At 34.3% G+C, this 19,690-nt stretch overlaps 1 protein-coding gene across 4 annotated transcripts; it reads left to right on the top strand.

Moving 5' to 3' along the window:
- Positions 1-4,653: 4,653 nt before the first annotated feature.
- Positions 4,654-18,564, top strand: LOC147406650 (cold-responsive protein kinase 1-like). 4 transcript variants are annotated; one of them, XM_086434782.1, is made up of 11 exons: positions 4,654-4,846; positions 5,058-5,175; positions 7,097-7,233; positions 9,067-9,164; positions 10,335-10,729; positions 11,737-12,171; positions 12,304-12,464; positions 13,861-13,934; positions 14,054-14,201; positions 14,865-15,011; positions 18,329-18,564. In XM_086434782.1, coding segments are annotated over exons 2-11 (1,674 nt in total). In that variant the 5' UTR covers positions 4,654-4,846; positions 5,058-5,174; the 3' UTR covers positions 18,407-18,564. The 4 variants fall into 4 exon arrangements, with proteins under 4 accessions (XP_086290908.1, XP_086290907.1, XP_086290905.1 ...); XM_086434781.1 differs by lacking the exon at positions 4,654-4,846 and having other exon boundaries at positions 4,853-5,175; positions 10,374-10,729; XM_086434779.1 differs by lacking the exon at positions 4,654-4,846 and having other exon boundaries at positions 4,853-5,175.
- Positions 18,565-19,690: the final 1,126 nt, after the last annotated feature.

Here is a 19,690-nt window from a genome sequence, read left to right as displayed (position 1 = left end):
TATCCACTACAATAGATCCTTTAAAAAAAAATAAAATATAAGACATATAGCGGCCGAGATTAATATCTGTTATAATAGGTAAAATTTTTTTAATATATATATATATTACTTTTAACCTATGTCTTCCAACCTGCGTGCATACATTGAAAATAAACATACAATAAATTTATTGTTTTCGAGAGCCACCAAGAGTTTTGAAAGTACTTACTCGCATATCATACATAAGCCAAATGAATATCATAAAAGATAAAATCATAAATGTACATTAGTACTATTATACAAATATGAAAACACGCAGCCCACAATAAGCATCATGTAAAGATAAATAATATTACCACTACGACATAATCAAACAAATGACCTCCAGTGAAAAGGCATTTGTATGTGACACATGCAACAATGGGCCTGCCCCCAGAGAATCCCAGGTTTTGTGAAATACATTTTATCAGTAAGTCACTAAATTGAGTTTTATATATATATAAATTATACTCTATAGCTTCGGATAATATAATCCGTTGCTATATTCAATTAAAAAAAAATTATAGAGAGAACTCACTAAATCAAGTTTTATATATAGAAAAATTATACTCTATAGCGGCGGAAAATATAATCCATAGATATATTCAATTAAAAAAAAAAAAAAAAAATTTATATTCTATAGCTGCGGAAAATATAATATGCTGCTATATTCAATTAAAAAAAATTTATAGAAAGAACTCACTAAATCAAGTTTTTTATATAGAAAAATTGTACTCTATAGCGGCAGAAAATATAATCCGCTGTTATATTTAATTAAAAAAAAATTATAAGCTCAAAATTATACTTTATAGCGGCGGAAAAGATAATCCGCTGCTATATTCAATTAAAAAAATTACTCAAAATTAAACTCTATAGCGGTGGAAAATATAATCCGCTGCTATATTCAATTAAAAAAAAATTTATAGAGAGAACTCACTAAATTAAATTTTATACATAGAAAAATTGCATTCTATAGCTGCGGAAAATATAATCCGCTGTTATATTCAGTTAAAAAAAATTGATAAAGAGAACCGAGTATTTTATATATAAAAAAAATTATTTTTTTAGTGGCGGATATATTTTTCCGCTGCTATATGCACATGAATAAACATGAAACTATTTAGTGTGGATTTTCTGCATATGCGCAGGTCCCTATAGCGACGAATACAATTATCTGCTACAAAAAATGTATCTATAGAAGTGGATAAAAATATCCGCTATTATAAATCGTCGTTGTAGATCAAAAATGTTGTAGTGTTTGATATTTGGTGGGATTTTGTTATGTGTAAGATTGGTGGAATTCTAAAATTTGGGGAGACTGAGAGCCGTGGGTGAGCGTGGCTGAGGTTGAGGGTTGACTGGGGAATGGCATGGATTATTGAGGTTAAGGATAAAGTTTGTGGGGATGGGTTATTTGAGGAATTTTTAGAAGTGTAGGGTTAGTTGGTAAATTTTGTGATGTGTTAATGGAGGAAGTTGGCAACAAGTGATGAGGTCTTGAGATTGAGTTAGGTAGTGAGTTGAGGTCACATGAGGTGAGGTGAGGTGAGGTGAGTTGGGCCGTGTTGAGTCGGGTTATGTGTTTGGATTGGAAAGGGCGTTCTCATAATTTGATGAGTTTTGAAGGTATTTTGGAGAAAAAATGTGGTTGGAGGTGTGCTTCTAGTTGTTCCTAGGATTTTTCGACGTTTTGAATCTATTATTGAGGTTATTTTTGTTAAAAAGTGATTATTTTGAGGTCAAGTTGAAATGTGTCGAAAGGTATTTTTGTAATTTCATTAATTTTGGGGGTTTCACAAACTTCTCTCAATACAATGATTTTAGTCTTGTTGGACTTAAAATCTCATTTTGAAAGCAAATGTAATATTTTCATATAGTTTTAGAGTTTCTTTGCTTTGTTTTGGGAGTGAAAGGGGGATTTGAGTTATTTCGGAGGTATTTTCGTAATTTTTTCAAAATTGGAGTTTTGGGATATGTGACCCTATGTTTTTTGTTTCTAACTCTTAAAATTTAACAGTTTGTCAAGTTCCATCGAAAAAGGAGATCCTTTGATGCAGTTTCTCTCCTAATCATCTTTTTTGTCGAGTTTTGATAATTTGCAACAAATCTCAAGGTTTTCGAAGGTTAAGTGCATTGTTATGTACGGTTTGGCTATTTTTATCCCAATTGAAAGGTTTCTAGGTCACGAACTACGAATCAAGGTTGTTTGGAGTGTTTTTTAGTTGGACGAGGTCTTAGGGGCATTTTCATAATTTTATCTATGTTGGATTTTTTTAAACGTGCGGCCTAGGTTTTTGGTCTCTATGTCCCATGATAAGTTCATGTGTTAATTTTAACAGGGAATGGTAGTCATCTAGCAAAGACTCTCTCAATTATTCTTTTTTTCCTTTATTTTCTCTCTCCTCTTGTTAACTTCTTGGATTACATGTAGTTTTAGCTCATTTCAAAGCATATGATAATTTATACTTATCTCGAAGTGTACATTATTTACAGCTCATCTCAAAGTATTTACAATAGTTTAAACTCATTTCAGAATTCTTGGGTGATCACCTTGATGAGTCGACAAATCAGGTGGATGACAAAAATGGGGTGTCTACATGAGTAAGGGTTGGTTATTCTCTCACACGACTTTGAAGAGCTAGGCTGTATCCTAGACCAGTCCCTCGAATCTAAATCTAATAAATCCAAACCTGATCTTAACAAACCCAAGTCAGATTCAAATTGATTTTGGAGTTTTATAAAATGATTAAATTCATTCATTTTTCAAAATCATTTGGAGCCACTTGATATTATTTTTCATCAAAACATGGTTAAAGATGAAAGTAAACTTATTTTTTTATAATAAAGGTGGAACACCTGTTCTTGTGATTCTAATATGTTCTAATTTTCCTTTCTAAAAAAATCATACAATTAACTACCCACATATAAAATATACTAGCATTTAAGGCCCAAGTACAGTCCATATCTAATGCTCTAACCCTAATAATCCCAGTTGACACTAGGGCTGCAACTTGGGTGCGCCAAACCAAACTCGATGGTTTCAACCTGACATTGGGTCAGGTTTGGGTACAATTAACTAGGGTTTGGGAAAAAAAATTGATTGAATCAAATCAAGTTGGGTTCGGGCATAGACATCGAGTTGCTCGATTTGCCAGACCCCAAACTTAATATTGTTAGAATTTGAAAATAATTTTAAATATGTTTGTTTTTTTTTCCCATTCAAATTCCATAACTTTAGTCAATCATCATCATCTTTTTGTTTACATTTACTTATGTTTATATAAACCATTATTAATACTAGATTATTTAGTATTAAAGACAACCAACCCGCCTTGGGTTGAGCATTTCGTGCTCGAGGTTGGGTTGAGAGCATGTCTGTGTTGGTATGTGTCAAGTGTGGGTTCGGCGCGGGTTGATCCCCAACCCAGCCCAATCTGCCCAAGTTGCAGCCCTAGTTGACACCCCATACACCTACCAACCTACCCCTACCCTTACTCAATATTTCGAACATGTCCAGTCAACATTGCAAGACCGAATTGACTCTATGTTAGTCATCTTGTGGTGTATGGATTGAGTCATTTAAATTTACTTATTTATCCATATTTTAAGTAATGTTTTTCTATCATATTAGTCATCTTGTGTTGCATAGATCAACTCATTTAAATAAATTTATTTATTCATATTTTAAGTTATGGTTTTCTATCATAGAAAAACACACGATCCCAAACATTTAAAACACGAAATCCAAACAGTTGAAATAAAATATGCATTTAGATTGCCGTGACATGTGTCCCTTTGCTAAATCATGATTTTGGGCTTTTGATTTAGAAAGAAACATAACTCACCCAAACCTCACCCACCCCGCAAATCCCAATCCCCATCTCCATCTCTCTCTCACTCACACACACACACACACACACATCCTATCTTTCCTTAAAAATTTTAAAAGTTGAAGATGAGGTTACTCATTTTATGAAGAGGTTGAAGATGACTTATTTTGAATCTAAAAATAACGATTTTTTACTTCTTTTTTTTTCTCATAGAAAAGTTAATTTAGGATTTCACAGAATCTTAAAACGGCTAATCAAACTGACTCATATATATTGAAGGCATCCCTAATTTACAAGACTACCCTCATTAAATTTTGTGCATTTGATCATTTGGGATTGAGTCGTGTTAGAGTGACTTCAGTAGGGGACACTTTGACATGATGGCTGCCGCATGTCCGTAGATGCATTTTAGTTGTATTTCGGAGAAAACATATCTATTGGCATATGCATGCCACCATGTCAAGATGTCCCTCCACTTAGGTCAATCCAACATTAGTCTTTGGGATTATGTAAAAAAATCTCTCATTTTTATGTAGGGGTTGAGGATGTGGGCATTGAGTTCATTTGCTATAAGTATATCATAGAAGACCGAGTTCAAGGGGCATGTCATTAGTTTGAAAATATGGGGAGGGTATCTCGAAATATTATTCTCCAAAAAGTAGAAATCATCCGAGTGATGGAAGTGAAACTAATTGACACGTGTCGAAATGTAATACGTAATTATCTTATACAGTAACTAACTACCTTTCTGTTCGCCGCGTCTCTTGGGAGATCCTAGGACCAAACCAAATGACGGTTTTGTCTAGACATACCAACCATTTTGCTCTCTGTCTCACTGTTTTGGCCGGCAACTTCCCGTTCTTCCAACACTCTCCTCTCTCATCCCTCCTCGAATATGCGAACAAATAAAACGAAATATTCCTAGAATATTCTTAGATTCTCTATGTAGAGAGAGAAGAGAGAAGAGAGAGAGAGAGCTCAAGAACTCTAGATGATTGGTTAGTAGCAATCCCTGTTTTCAATCTATAACAATTTATTATTCTCATTTCATGTAACTCTCTACTCAATAATTTTTCTTTATAAATTGCTACTCAAACTCCCCTTTTGTTCAAATTTCGATACTCATTTATCGATTTTTCGAAATTTTCTATGGAGACCAAACCATCATCTCATTCTCGTCATGTTGTCCTTGCTTATGATGCGACTAAGGATCACAATGAACATGAGCTTTGGTTGACGGTTAAAGAAATTGGGACGAGAGGCGACATCCTTCTCGGCGGCGACACACTTCTTGTGCTCGGTGTTTTGTACACTGTTCTACACCCGAGTTAGTATTTAATCCATTTACTCATAGAAATGTTAATATGGTTCTTGTTTGTGTTAATTGATTTAGGACAGAATGTAGTAATCTAATATGGATTTTGCATATATTATTCCCATTGGTTTTGTTGTTGTTGTGGTGGTGGTGGAGGTGATTTATTTGTAATGGTCTAATTGGATGATGTTAGACCCCAAGACATAAGGGCTTAATTAACATTCCACACCATTGTTGCCTAGGTGTTTTGGTTGTATTGATAGGGGGGTTATTTATCTATAATGTTCTAATTGGGTGATGTTAGTGTTAACCAACCAATTACTTCAAAAGACCGATTTGTTGGTGATAGGTTTTAGGGAGCATACCTTCTTCTCAAAGCGGAGATCCGAACCTTGAGTCGTGTCACGTTGAGTAGATCATCGGAGATCGGAAGTCCAAATACCCGTCACGTCGACCTTCTAGAGCTGTCGTTGTTTCCACGCCTTAAACCCTAGGGTCCTCTTTGATAGAAACCCAGAAAAACTGCTACTTAGAGAAAAGAAATTCTGTTATAGAGAATCTGATATTCTGTTGTATTTTGTTGTTCTTGTTATGTTTCACGTCCCCACATATCATCTATTTATAGACATAATTAGAAGAAAAGGGATTGCAGTCTCCTATTAAAAGAGGGACTCAACCTTATTAAGACTCTTAACTCCAAGAGTAGTCCTAATATGTGAACAACATGGGTTGGGTCCACATGGACGCCCAAAAACAACTAACAGTTGGAGAGGGGGATAACTATGAATATAAGAGGGGGTCACGGGGCTTCACTGGGTTATGACACAGTAAATTGGAGGAAAATGTACACTCTACACTCCCCCTCACCCATAAGGGTGGAAAGAATCGAACCCTTGACCTATACGAACCTAGCGCTTTGATACAATGTTAACCAATCAAGTACTCCAAAAAACCGATATGTTGGAAAGGGGAAGAACTATGAATATAAGAGGGTCATATGGCATAACTGGGGTATGACACACCCGAGAGTGGAGAAAAAGATACACTCAACAGTTAGACCCCAAGAAATAAGTGCTTAACATTCCACACCATTATCGACTAGGTGCTTTTGGTGTATTGGTTAGTTTCTTATCAAAGGGTAGAAGAACCAAAACCACGTCTCCTAGGAAAGGGTTACCTGGCCTCTCAAAAGAAGGGTACTGGAGTGAAAGCCGCCACAAAGTGGCGGCCGTGGAGCACTGTGGTGCATTAAGATGCCAAGAGATAAGGGCTAAACTTTCCATACCATTATTGCCTAGGTGTATTGGTTAGGTTCTTATATGGTGATGCTCCTTCGAGAAGAGTGAATTTAATCCATCCATGACACAATGAGTAAAGTTTCTGGTGTTTCCAATCTATAAGCCAATCTTGTTTTGCTATACATGTTTTTAGTTAGATGAATATAGCGAACAACGTACCGATAAAAAATATATATATACGTAACAGACAACCTATTAGCTTCTTTGTGTGATGGTCCTCGACCTTGGAAATTTTGGCCTCGTGATTTTCCTTTGGAATTTGGACCTAGCTAGCTTAGTTCATGAACATGCTAGTTGTGAAGTATTCTATAGATTGTAAATCATTTTGTTCCTAACGGTCGGGGGAAATGGTCCACCTGATCCCAATATTATTTTCCAAAGAAAAAAGGTTCTGATGTTTAAAATTATTGGCCAAAAGTAGAATAGTAGGACTCTTACCTTTAAAACATTTCATTAGTTCTTGATTTCAAGAATTTTTTGTTTTCAAATCCAAAGAATGAAATGTGTTGCGAAATGATTCAAATGAAACAAGTGGATGAGGAGGCTGACATTTTAGAGACAGATAAGTATCATATTCTTTAGGATAACTGTAAGCAATACTCTAATTTTAACAATTTATTTGCTTATTAAATCAGTGGGTTACCAAACAAAAGCATGCGCTGATTCTCTTTTTGGATCAAATGCTCGGGCAATAGAAGAAGAAGTCTCAAAGAAGGTTGATATGTACGCAAACATGCTCCTAGAAAGTGCTGAAAAATGCAAAGATAAAGGGGTAATATGTCAAAAATGCTTTAAACAAATTTCTACTTGTTTTTGTTCTGTTTTTCACGGTTGCATCAACTCTTAAATGTTCATTATTTTTTTGGAAGTCATATTTTGTGATTCTCATACCAGTTAAAGAAAAATACATTATATTACTCAACTAAGAGACATTTAAGGTCTTGATTTTGTCAGAGTTTATCAAGCATAGATATATCCTTTTTATGGAATTATTTGTATCAATCTTCCATGCTGCTGATATCAACATCCACACCTTTGTATCTAACCTTATTTTCCTTATTTTTATTTATTTTTCCTTTAATGCATCTCTATCATATAACACTTGACTGAATCCAAGAACTTATTCAAGCCAATTACTACAAGTAAATATAGTGGATGGATTCCTTGTTCTATAATCATCAAAAAAGAAAAATTCTTGTCCTATAATAATTTAATTACACAAGTGAATCTATTTTTTATCCTCATAAGACATGAATCAATAATTGTGTATATGTTTTATGGGCCAAAATGTTGTTCAATGAAGAAATATACGCCCATGTGGTGGTATTCATTATTCTTGATGAAGTTTGTTTGTTTTATATCCAAAAGAGCTGTGTAACAGTGACACAACACTAAAGAATTTTGTCTGCGTTAGACATATATGGACTGAAACTGATGTATATCATGACCCTTAAGGTGGTGCCACCCTTTACTGTAATTGCTTTCTTTTGTTGGAGGAATTTAGTATTTTGGAAGAGTAGGAAGCATAGTATTGTTGCTTAATTGAGTGCAAAAGCTGCATGTGAGGTCATGGTCCGTAGCGCTTGTGAAGGGCCATAGCCAAATTAGGAGTCTATGTGAAGTTATATGAAGTTGTACGGGACAACCATGCTGCTATATTCTCTCAAATCCAGTTAATCACAAGAAAACCAAGCACATTGAGGTGGATTGTAATTTTACAAGAGAAAAGGCGATGTCTATATATTTTGTACTCCTCAAGTTCGTTCACAAGAACAACTTTTTGATCACTAAGTTCGTGAGCAAGACAAGTCTGCATGAGTTAATATCCAAGTTGGACACGATTCACATCTATGAACCAACTGGAAGAGTGTTGATGCTAGCTCTACAGTGACATATGGGCATGTTTTGTCATTTAGCTTTATGTTTTATGCTAGACATTTATATCTCATGTAAAGCGTACCTGGTGCATAATCTCTCATATCTCTTTTTCTCATGACTTGGAATTCGTTGAAGCTAAATAACTATTTTACCTATACTTTTTTTTTTTTTTTTAAATAAAATTATTTAAGTGAAAAAAGCTGTAAAAGGCCCTCATTTTCCTTATCATCAACCTGTTGCTTAATACTAGTATACTTGTACTTAGGGCTGGCAACGGATCGTTTTGGTACCGGATCAAACCACTCCAATACCGATCCGAAATTTTTTCAACATGTACCCAACTTGACCTGAATCTGATCCGTTTCATTTCATCCTCAATCCGAAACCGATCCGATCCGAACACATGCCTTATTTTCAAATGATCAATGTTCAAAAAATTTTAAACATATAAAATTTTAAAAAATCTTCTTTCCAACTACAAAAACAGAGGGAAACCAAAAAAAAAAAAATGTTTTATCTACATATAATTATATTAAATTAAGAATAATAAAATAATTATTAAAATATGTTCGGATCGGATTGGGGTAGATCCGAATCCGATTTTTCATGTTTTTTCGATTGGATCGGTTTGGATATCGGGTATATTTCGGATCATTGCCAGCCCTACTTGTACTATTCCTTGTTTATTTAACTTTTTTTTAGCTCTGGTTCTTTTGTTGTGCTTTAGGTCCGCATCCATGTCAAAATTACTGCTGGAATGCCAATCAAGAAAGTCATTTTACAAGAGGCTAGAGCATGTAATGCAACTTGGATCATATTTGATAGGTACTTTTTTTTTGGTTTGATGCACTCAAATTAATGTTTAGCTTATTCTCCTGAAAAAAATGCTTAGCCTATCTGATTAAGATTTTGTTCAACAAAACTTCACGTGATTAGGTGCATGAAGATGATTTTCTTTATATATCCTCAATATATTCGGCAGTTCTTGTCTATTGCTGGATCTTCCTGTACTGCATATTGGATCTTCCTTATATGTTTCAAGCTTTTTTTTTTGTGGTAGAGTTATGTCAGGATCTCAGTTTGTAATGAGTGTGTTGCTTATATTTTAGAACATAACCGCTTGATTATGTTGACATCTTTGGGTTTCACCTCAAGAACCTCAACAAAAAAGATTCGGAAGTATGATTAAACTATTTGTTTTGATGCAAAACAAGCAATATGGTAACAAAAAACTCGATTGCCTATGAAGGCCTAGCAAACAAGGCTTCCGTTGGTTTGCTGATTCTTCTTGAGGATGGGTTTTTGGCGAGGAGATCAATGCCATTTTGATATGGAAACATGTGGATCTTACATTAGGATTTCAAGGACCAAACTGGTGAATGGTGGAACAACTTCTCATGTTGTAGAAGACCAAGATATATGATTCAAGAATAGACTAAAAAATCTCAAGGAAAGGCTTGAGATATGGAACAAAGAGACCTTTGGAGGGTTGAGGAAAAGAAGAGGTCCACTCTTAGTGAGATCGACTTAATAGATAAAAAAGAAAGAGATGAGGAACCTATCTATAGAGGAGAGGATGAATAGGTCAAATCTCAGAGTGGAATATCAGAAGGTATTGGTCATGGAGGAGATAAGTTGGAAGTGGTTGAATGAATGGGATAATAACACTAAATTCCTTCACAGAGTGGCTAGCTTTCATAGGAGGAAAAAACCAGATTTCAAAAATTAGGATAGACAGGGAGCTTTTGAAGGAGGGAAAGCATCAGAAAAAGGATTGAGGAGTTTTATGAGAAACTGTACTTTGGAGGATAAAGGTAGGATGACTTTGGAAAATTTAGAATTTGATCATATTTCAATGGAGCAACAATCATGATTGGAGTGTCCAATAATTCATTTTTATAAATATCAACAATTCCTTTTTATATCCTCGAATATTTGGATATTAGGATCATCATTTATAGATGTTCTCAATTTGCCTTTTTTTGTTTTTTCCAGCTCTTATTGGCTTGAATATCAATTAAACAATCTTGACAGGCATTTAAGAAGAGAAGTGAAGTCTTACTTCAAACAGATACCTGCCAAGGTTGCATTAATTCTAGATAGCTTATCTCTGGAATTGTTGAAGAATGAAACCACACCTGACTCAGATACCTCTGAACAAAAGCTGTTTTACTCTCTTTGCAAGCCCGTTCAGCCTCAATTGATTGGGGAAGCTATTGCAAACAATGAGCAGTCTACTATTTCTTACAGAAGCAACTTTGCTTCTGGATCCCAAGAAAGTTCCAACATCTTTAATTCGAATTTGGAATCTCCATCCACATTCAAGTTGCAAGGGTACTATTTATCGGCATCGGATGTTTCTGGGTTTTCTTATAAGCAAATGGGATCAGGTGAGTGGGCTGCATTATGTTTTCTTTTGTTATATTTATGTGGTAGACAATTTGCATGTTTACGTGATAGACAAATTACAATTTTCATTTTCAAAATTACAGAGCCTTACATGATGATCAATGTTAGAATGTGTAATTTTTGGGTAGTAAACTGTAGTGTTGGGATTAGTTATAGACTCTTTATCCATTATTTTAGTTAAATACTAGTAGAATAGGGATTAATATTTATTCACTTAACTGAGTGGTAAGTGTAATTATGTGGATGTTTAGCTGTCAAATTTAATAAAATTATTGTGCTTGATTATGGTGATAACAATGATGGTAATAGAGTGCTGATAATTTGCTTCATTATTGTGAAAAAAGTTGACAAAGAAAGGAGATATTACATTTATAAGTTACAATCATGAGTTCTCTTGTCATCATGGTTTCAAAACTCGTTTTGACGTCTCGTCTTGTTAAATGGACTAGACTGAGTTGTCTTGGATTAGTCCACTCATCCCGGACAAGATAAACTATTTAATTCATTTTACAATTATTTATTCATTTATATTTATATAAAAATAATTAGATTATTATTATTGTAAATAAGGTAGATTAGAAGATTTTTAATCATTAAATCATATTTTATTTAGATGATAAATATTTAAATTTTAAAAAAATTGATTAAAATATACAAAATCCTGGTTGACTTGGAGGAGTTTTACTGACTCAGCCGAGATTTCAAAATATCATCCGAGACACCTCGTTTATCTCACGAGATTTTGCAGATATGAGATGCCCTGTCTATCTCTTTTATGGATGATATTGAGATGATCGCGGTCTCGGACAGGATTTTAGACCATGATTCTCGTTGAACTTACTGGGTTTTGATATATCCTCTGTACTGCTATTCCTTAATTGTTTTTTTTTTTTTTTTTTTTTTTGGGTTTGGTGGGGGGGAATTTATTATTCATCGTTTTTGGACTAGTGTTCCTATTATCATTAAAATGTATATTTCTATCTTACAGAGAATTATTCCAAAATAGAAAATAAGTATCCCACCGGTCCACAGATCTTCTCAAACCAACAAAAGTGTTCAGAGACACCAATTCTTTGTGCTGGTTGTGGGATGAAGACTTTATTGTACATCAACGAGTCCATGAGATTCAGACTTTCAGAAATTCGAGCTGCAACTTCTGAATTCTCAAAGGAAAACTTGTTGGGCGAAGGCGGATATGGTCATGTTTATAAAGGCCGTCTTAAAGATGAACAAGTTATTGCAGCAAAAGTTCGAAAGGCAGCAAGTGCACAAGGATACACTGAGTTTCATTCGGAAGTATATGTCTTAAGCTTCGCACGTCACAAAAACATTGTGATGTTATTGGGTTACTGTAATGAGGCCAACCATAACATATTGGTGTATGAGTATATCTGCAATAAGTCTCTTGATTGGCATTTATTTAGTAAGTTATTATTAAGATTCAAATTAAGTTTGAATTCCATTTCTTTTCTATCTGGGACCATATTAATTAATTGTTACCTTTACCACCTGTAGTAAAGATTGTTTACTTTTTGACTTTAATTTTTTTTTCTAGATAAATCTGCCACTCTTCTAGAGTGGCACAAAAGGCGTGCCATTGCCATTGGAATGGGTAAAGGATTACGTTTTCTACACGAAGAGTGCCGTGGTAGTCCAATAATTCATAGGGACTTTCGCCCGAGCAACATATTACTCACACATGATTTCATTCCCATGGTAACTTATATTACATATTCCCTTCGCATTTTCCATATATTAGTAACAAAAAATTTGAGTAACATTTAGCTCCATCAACATAGGCCAGGATAGATCTCATTTATAGTTGAGTTCATTGGTTTCCCAAAAATCTATGGTGACTCATGGATCATTTAGAAGTTCTTAATTGATCATATATCAACACTATGATGGTTGTTGTTGTTGAGTTTACTCCCACATAGGACAACAAATTGCCTTGTCAATTGGTTTTGAGTTGGACCCCCAAATTTATCATGGTATCAAAGTGGGCCTTTCTCTTCTCCACGTCACCCAATTCATATCTCCATGTGCTTTGGCCCAGTACGGCCTGCACATGCGGGGGTGTGTTGAGTTTAGTCCCACATCGAACACAAATTGCCTTGTCTCTCTCCTAATAGATCTTGGGCCTCTCCACTCATTACCAATTGGTTTTGAGTTGGACCCCCAAATAAATCATGGTATCAGAGCGGGACTTTCTCTTCTCCACGTCACCCAGTTCATATCTCCACGTGCTTTGGCGTAGTACGGCCCGTATTTGCAGGGGTGTTGAGTTTAGTCCCACATCGGACACAAATTGCCTTGTCTCTCTCCTTATAAGATCCTAGGCCTCTCCACTCATTGCCAATTGGTTTTGAGTTGGACCCCCAAATTTATCAATTGTTTTTTTAAACTCATCTTAAGAAGAATATAAGTTAGATCATTCCTGGAAAAGTAAAAAAAGAAGAAAGAGAAGAGATGGAATAAAGAGGAAAGAGAAAAGATAGATCCCTAAGTTACTCTCTTTCCCTTTTCCCTACTTATTCTTATAATTATTAATGAACTTGTCACTTTGGACGAGTATGCCTCACTGACTTAAGTTACAAAGTGTACAAAATGAAAAGAAATTTAGTTTGTGACAAAAGCACTGTAATACTATACTCACCATTCACCCAAATGAAGGAAATAGACAATAAACCAAAAAAATAAAGCCCACATCAAACTATCTATCCTTTATTCTTCCACACACTCCTCTATGGATGTCGAGCATGCCAGCTTGCCAAGAGCAAGATATTAAATTTTGGTTTCAGTGTCTATCTCTTGAGATTATGTACGTAGAGTCGGTAGATCTGGTTTAGAAATCTTGCTTTTTTCTACAATTTACACCAAATTATTATTTCTGTTTGTCATTGTTAACGTTGATATGCTGAAAGAATGAAACGTCCATGTTATGCTTGAAAAGAGTTTTTAATGTACAGTGCGATTATTTACATACAGAAATGGTTTGATATTTGTAGCCCCACATTCATTTCTTTGTTTCTTGATGATTCTAACAAATCCATTAACATATGTAACATAATTTGGGATTACATTTCATAATTTATGGAACTGTTTAATGCAGATAGGTGATTTTGGTCTAGCCAAATGGAAGATAGGTGATGAATCCATACAGACAAGAGTGCTTGGAACATTGGGGTCAGGCCTTTTTTCTAAGAATTGAACTGCTTTTTGTGTTACATTTTACAATTTTCAGGACTAGATCATACATTCTAGTTGCTTTCATCTAAGTAATTATTAGCCTTATTTTTGTTCAGATACCTTGCGCCAGAGTATGCAGAGAGTGGCATTGTCTCTGTGAGAACAGATGTTTATGCTTTTGGAATTGTTCTGTTACAATTGATATCAGGACGCAAAGTGGTCGAGGAAAAAAATGAAGGGCAACAGCAATTTCTGCGAAAATGGGTTAGTTATCCTATGGCTCTCTGGCATATATTAGTTTTAAACTTCAACCAGTTTCACTAGAGCAAAAAACTGGTCGCAATCCGAATTTAGTGGGCTTGGACCCTTGGAGTAGATCCGAATTAAAATATGGGTTGGATATGGGTTGATTTCCCTTGACGAGTCAGATACAGATCTGTCCCTATGTGCGAATAATATATTGCTTTGAAAATATTATGTTTTTCAAAATATCTTTTGTCTACTACATTAATATAACATTAATTCTTATATAAAAAAAAAGTATAATGGTTAAATTGAATAGTATAGCAATTAGAAAAGAAATATAGAAAAAAAATGTTGAACAGTTCAGAATTATCTGACCCGAACGATCCAAATCAAGTAATTTGGTCGGGTCGGATCCATATTTAGTGAAAGCAAAATGGTTCGGATATGGATTTAACTAATAGGATCTATAAGTCGGATTTGAATACAGATATAAAATCCGGATCTGGATATGGATATACTCAGATCCGGCCTGAACTCAACCCATTTTAAGCCCTAAGCTCCACTTTGCTAAAGAAATTACTGAGGAATTATTCTATATTTTTATCAAAAATAAAATCATATCCTACTTGTGAGCTTTTATCCCAAAGTGGATCAAGATTCTATGTTTTGTGACAATTTTAGGCGGAACCACTTATTGAGAAGCTTGCCTTACATGAACTCATTGATCCTCGGATTGGAGAATATGACATGTATGAATTGTACCTTATGGCTAGAACAGCATATTTATGTGTGAGAAGAAATCCGGAAATGCGCCCATCAATGGCAGAGGTAATCCAGACTTGTTTCCTTTGGATTTATTTTTATTTTTATTTTTAATTTTGTGGCATATTGTTTGATTTCTTTATTTAATAGTGAGTTTGATATAATATTTTATTTTGTTTTTTGAAATTTAATGGTGTATGTTTGGCAACATTGTCATGTTATTTCTTTCTTTCTATATCAGAGATAATCTATATCATAGAGTATCAAATAAGAACATTGTTCCGTCCTTCCCCCCCACCTTCTCTCTTCTATGGTCTAAGAGAGCTTGAAAATGAACTGTATTAGGTTTATAATACCAAGTAAACAATCATCAACGTTATTTAGCTTTGGAAACCATACAAACCAATTAATAAGGTTGTTCCTCTCTTCTTGTTGTTGGACTGTTAGTTTGGGTGTTTTACCTGGATTTCATTGGATTTTGGGTTGTAACCTTGGGTTTTCTTCGTCCGAGATTGATAGAAATATTAATAAACATAACAGAACGACAGGAATGCCTTTACAGTGATGCAGATATGTATATATAATGTTTGATGAAATAGTACCAAAATTTGAAACATCATGCCTTGGTATGGCTAAGGTAGACTTTTGACACTCGTAGGATTTGGATGGTAACATTGGTTTACACTTGATACCTGACTCAGTTTTCCAATCACAGGGAGCTCGAATGGCTGAAAATCTAATAAGTAGGCTGGACAAATGAGAGTCAATTTGTATTGACTGAAATCACATGTCAATGCAACAAGCTATGGCGTAAGTGTTGGGCCACCTTGTACAAGGTGAACAACTAGATTCTTGAATCAATTAGTGGCAATGATCAATGTACGTAACATATGAACGGACAGAACTTTGTTTATATATTTTTCCGCCTTTAGTGCTCTAGTTATTAGAAGATGAGATGCAATGTATAAAGGTGCATGAGATACACTGTATCATTATCAGTATCTTGTTACAAGTGGAAGTTTGTGATGGAGAACTATATATTTAGTAATATCCATTAGTATTTTCTACAATAAGAAGTATTAGTAATTAGGATATCTAAATTTAAATAAATCAAGTGATTTAAGTTTGTTTGGAACTTTATATTAGGCTTCCATTTTCTACCTTGGTTGATGTAATCTCTATAAATACTCTATCAAGGTTCATATAATGATCATCCAAGAGTTTCAATAAAATCTATTCTTCTTCATGGTATTAGAGCCCAAGCTCTACTGATAGTGCGATCTTGGCTTTGGTGGAGTTACCGCCGCCGGACCTAATTTTTTTTTTCTTCACCACTGTTTTACTTCTCTTTCAACAAAAATCTTACATTCCTTTATATCTCTACAAATTTCCTAATGAGGTCCAAGCCTTATCCATCCCACGCTTAAAAAGGGAAGGGTTTTCCTCTTGTATTAACACATGAATTAAACAAATAGGATCATCCACTTTTTCCCATCCTTGTTGTAGGTATATTTGCATCTCCTTACATAAATGGCAGTGACTGTAGGTCGTGTTCATCACGATAATAACACAAGCCAGGTGGATTTCTAGTTTTGATACGATGTGCGTTTGGCCAATGCTTTACCAATCCCGAGACACCTACATTGGATCCTTCGATTGTAGGAAGAATTTGGTTAGGCATTGATTGATTTTTATGCCAGAGTCGGGATAACTTTTCTTGTTGTCTTCTTGCCAAACTTTACAAGTCATTCCCATCAAAATGTGGGAAGTCGATCTGAGCGAAATGCAGTTGAATCCTTCCATCATTTTTCCCACTTAAGTTATCAACACTAGATTTTCGTATCTGGTAATGAGTGGAAGCCGCAATGTTAAATGCTCCAACGCTTGTTGGATTAGATCAAGCCTAGTATCACCTTCTTTACAACTTCTTCCAACAGATCCACATGTTTCTCCATTGGAGGAGACTTCTTAGTCATCCTTGGTATGCCCAAGAAGGACTGCTCTGGTACCACTTGATAAGGTCCAAGCCTTATCTATCCCATGTTTGGAGAGGGAAAGGGCTTCATCTTGTGTTAAAACACGAATTAAACAAATATTCTTCTTTTTTTATTATTAATAAATTTACTCTAAGCAACTTCTGATTCTACTCCTAAAACAATTACTAATTCTACTTCGCACAAATCTCTTATTCAATCTCCTATGATGGAAGAATAATATCCTCTCCTTATTTGAGACATCAACATAATAGAAAACCTAAGACAAATAGAGAAACGTAGCATTTCCCTAGTCCACATTTTCATGCCTTCAATCTTGTGTTTAAAAATAAATAAATATAAGATCTCTCTAATGTGAGTTCTTTTATTTAAGTCGCATGATCCTACTTTATATGCTCTTGGGAGAAATCATGAAAAACCTGATTTAGTAAGTCATCAGCTCTGACAGATTCAAAAAGAGCGGGATGTGACTTTAATGGACTTCAAAAATAGACGGTAACTATCAACAAATACAATCAGATTTTTAGCGATCCATAAAAAATTCACTTAATGAGATCAAAATCAGTATTTGATGAAACCAATTATACATTCCCTTTTTCCAATGACTGTGCAATTGTGGGAGGGTATTAGAGAATGAGATGCAACATATAAAGGTGCATAAGATACATTGTACCGTCATAAATGGAACATTGTGATGAATATATATTTAGTATATTCCAATTATTATCTTCGACATTAGGAAGTATTGGTTTTATATAATGATCATCCATGAATTTTCAATAAAACTTTGTTTTCTACACTAGCATGATGATTTTTTATGTTTTTTTGGAAAGTAATTTTGCCACAAAAATGGATTGAAATAGTGAAAGCAGATATGAACACACTATCAATAAAGATGTGGCTCCAGACAGAGTAGAATGAAGGAACAAGATTCGTTTAGCCAATCTCCTAATCTTGGGATAAGGCTTTTGATGATGATGATATTGCCACACCAACTTTTTACTTAAATTATATACGGTGCCTGAGGTGCAAAGAATCGCTCTACTTTTTTAATGATTTCAATGCCTTCCATTTCTTGTTCTTCGAAGAACCACTTTGATTGGGGTTTCTACAAAAGTAATCTTTGAAGGGGATGTTATGAGAATGCAAGAGTGATCGAGGAAGAAATCAAAGGTTGGATGTTGTTGGATTCTTCACAGTTGTTCCCTTCTTCCCAATTTTTTTTTCCTTTTTCTTCAAAACCTGTATCTTTTTCATCTGTTTATATTCCTAATTAGTATATTATATAATTTCATTAATTGGTATAGCAATTTAATATCTCCATCTTATTATCTCACTTCTATATTCCCAATCTTTTGGGTTATCCATTTATTAACTTGGTGAAAACAGGTGGTACGCCTTCTTGAAGGGGAGAATGGCCGTGCCGATGACTTAGCAGCACAGTTTATACCCCATTATACAAGGTGAGAAGACAGTATGGTATGTCACATTGATTTACTGAATGGTTTTTGTAATTTTTAGTTCACAGCTTCTCTTGTTGTCAAGAGCACTTGACATTATAAATATTTACAGTTCTACAAATAAGATGTGCCATCTTTATCAATGTTTTCCTCATTTATTTCTCATTTTTTGAGGTTAGTTGTATTAATAGACTCACTACTAGTACTAAATAAAACTATTGACACAGTTTATGTCATGCATCTAGGTGTAAGTCTCGAGACATAAGGCGTAAACCTCACATGCATGAAACTTTTTAATAAATAATTTAACATTTTAAAAAATTACCATTTTTGAATTTTTAGTTTCAAATCTTTTATAATTGAATTCCCAGTTTTATTCTGCTACATTAATAACAATAGAAAAATATTATCATTTTATATTACAGAAAAAGAGAAATATTTTATATTTGAAGAATTTAATTTTTCAGCAATAAATAACTATTTTATATTTTGTTGAGAAAAATATAATTAAATACTGTTTTTTCAATAAATTTCCACAATACTAAATACTTACAAAATTTTATTTATGAATCAATTCATCTAGTGATACATAGAAAAATAAAATAAAAAAATAAAGTGAAGGGAAGGAAGTAAGCTCGAGAATGATATTACTTTGCTTCATTATTTTTAGGTAATTTTGAAGTACCCCTTGGTTATGGTGAAAATTAGAGATAGCCATCTAGGTTTTTAAACCGATGGCAACCGTCGTTGACTTTGATTTTCCATGAGAGACTTCTCATCGATCCTCGGTCTCTTTTTAAAAATCCTTGAATTTTTCCCCAAACCCGTCTTCAATGTCTAGAGTAAAATTTTGGAAAATACTAGCCTCAAATGATGTTTGAGGCTCCCCTGAAACAAACGGCTGGGATGAGAGGAAATTCCTTGGAATGCCTAAATCAAATAGATTCCTAGGGAACTTGTATTTTCCCTCTCATCTCAGCCGTATATTTGATGCGTACCATCAATTTCATTTGAGTATGGTAAAATCCTAAAAATCTTATCCACCTTCAAACCTCGAGAAGTTGAAGACGAGATTAAAGTAGAGTTTGCTTGCACAATGTATTGTGAGTAGCACAGGTTTGATGCAAGTTGGGGTTGAAGGAGAAAACTCTAAATGAGGTCTTTTTTATATTTAATATATTAATAAAAAAATTTAACATTTATTTAACGAGGATCCTTTTTGGGACTTAACCCATGGGATTTACTTGGCTGGGCTTCTCTCAATCGGGGTCTTTGGCAATTACTTAAGTTG

This window comes from Akebia trifoliata, chromosome 3 (genome assembly GCF_017979445.1).
Source record: "Akebia trifoliata isolate Shusen 1 chromosome 3, ASM1797944v1, whole genome shotgun sequence".
NCBI classification, from domain to species: Eukaryota; Viridiplantae; Streptophyta; class Magnoliopsida; order Ranunculales; family Lardizabalaceae; genus Akebia; species Akebia trifoliata.
This window is presented reverse-complemented; position numbering and strand designations above follow the sequence as displayed.

Coding starts and splice junctions, on each gene's coding strand:
- LOC147406650 (XM_086434779.1), top strand. CDS start 4,998: ATGGAGACCAAACCATCATCTCATTCTCGTCATGTTGTCCTTGCTTAT. Junction 10,730..11,736: donor TTATAAGCAAATGGGATCAG/GTGAGTGGGCTG, acceptor TCTATCTTACAG/AGAATTATTCCAAAATAGAA. Junction 13,935..14,053: donor AGAGTGCTTGGAACATTGGG/GTCAGGCCTTTT, acceptor ATTTTTGTTCAG/ATACCTTGCGCCAGAGTATG.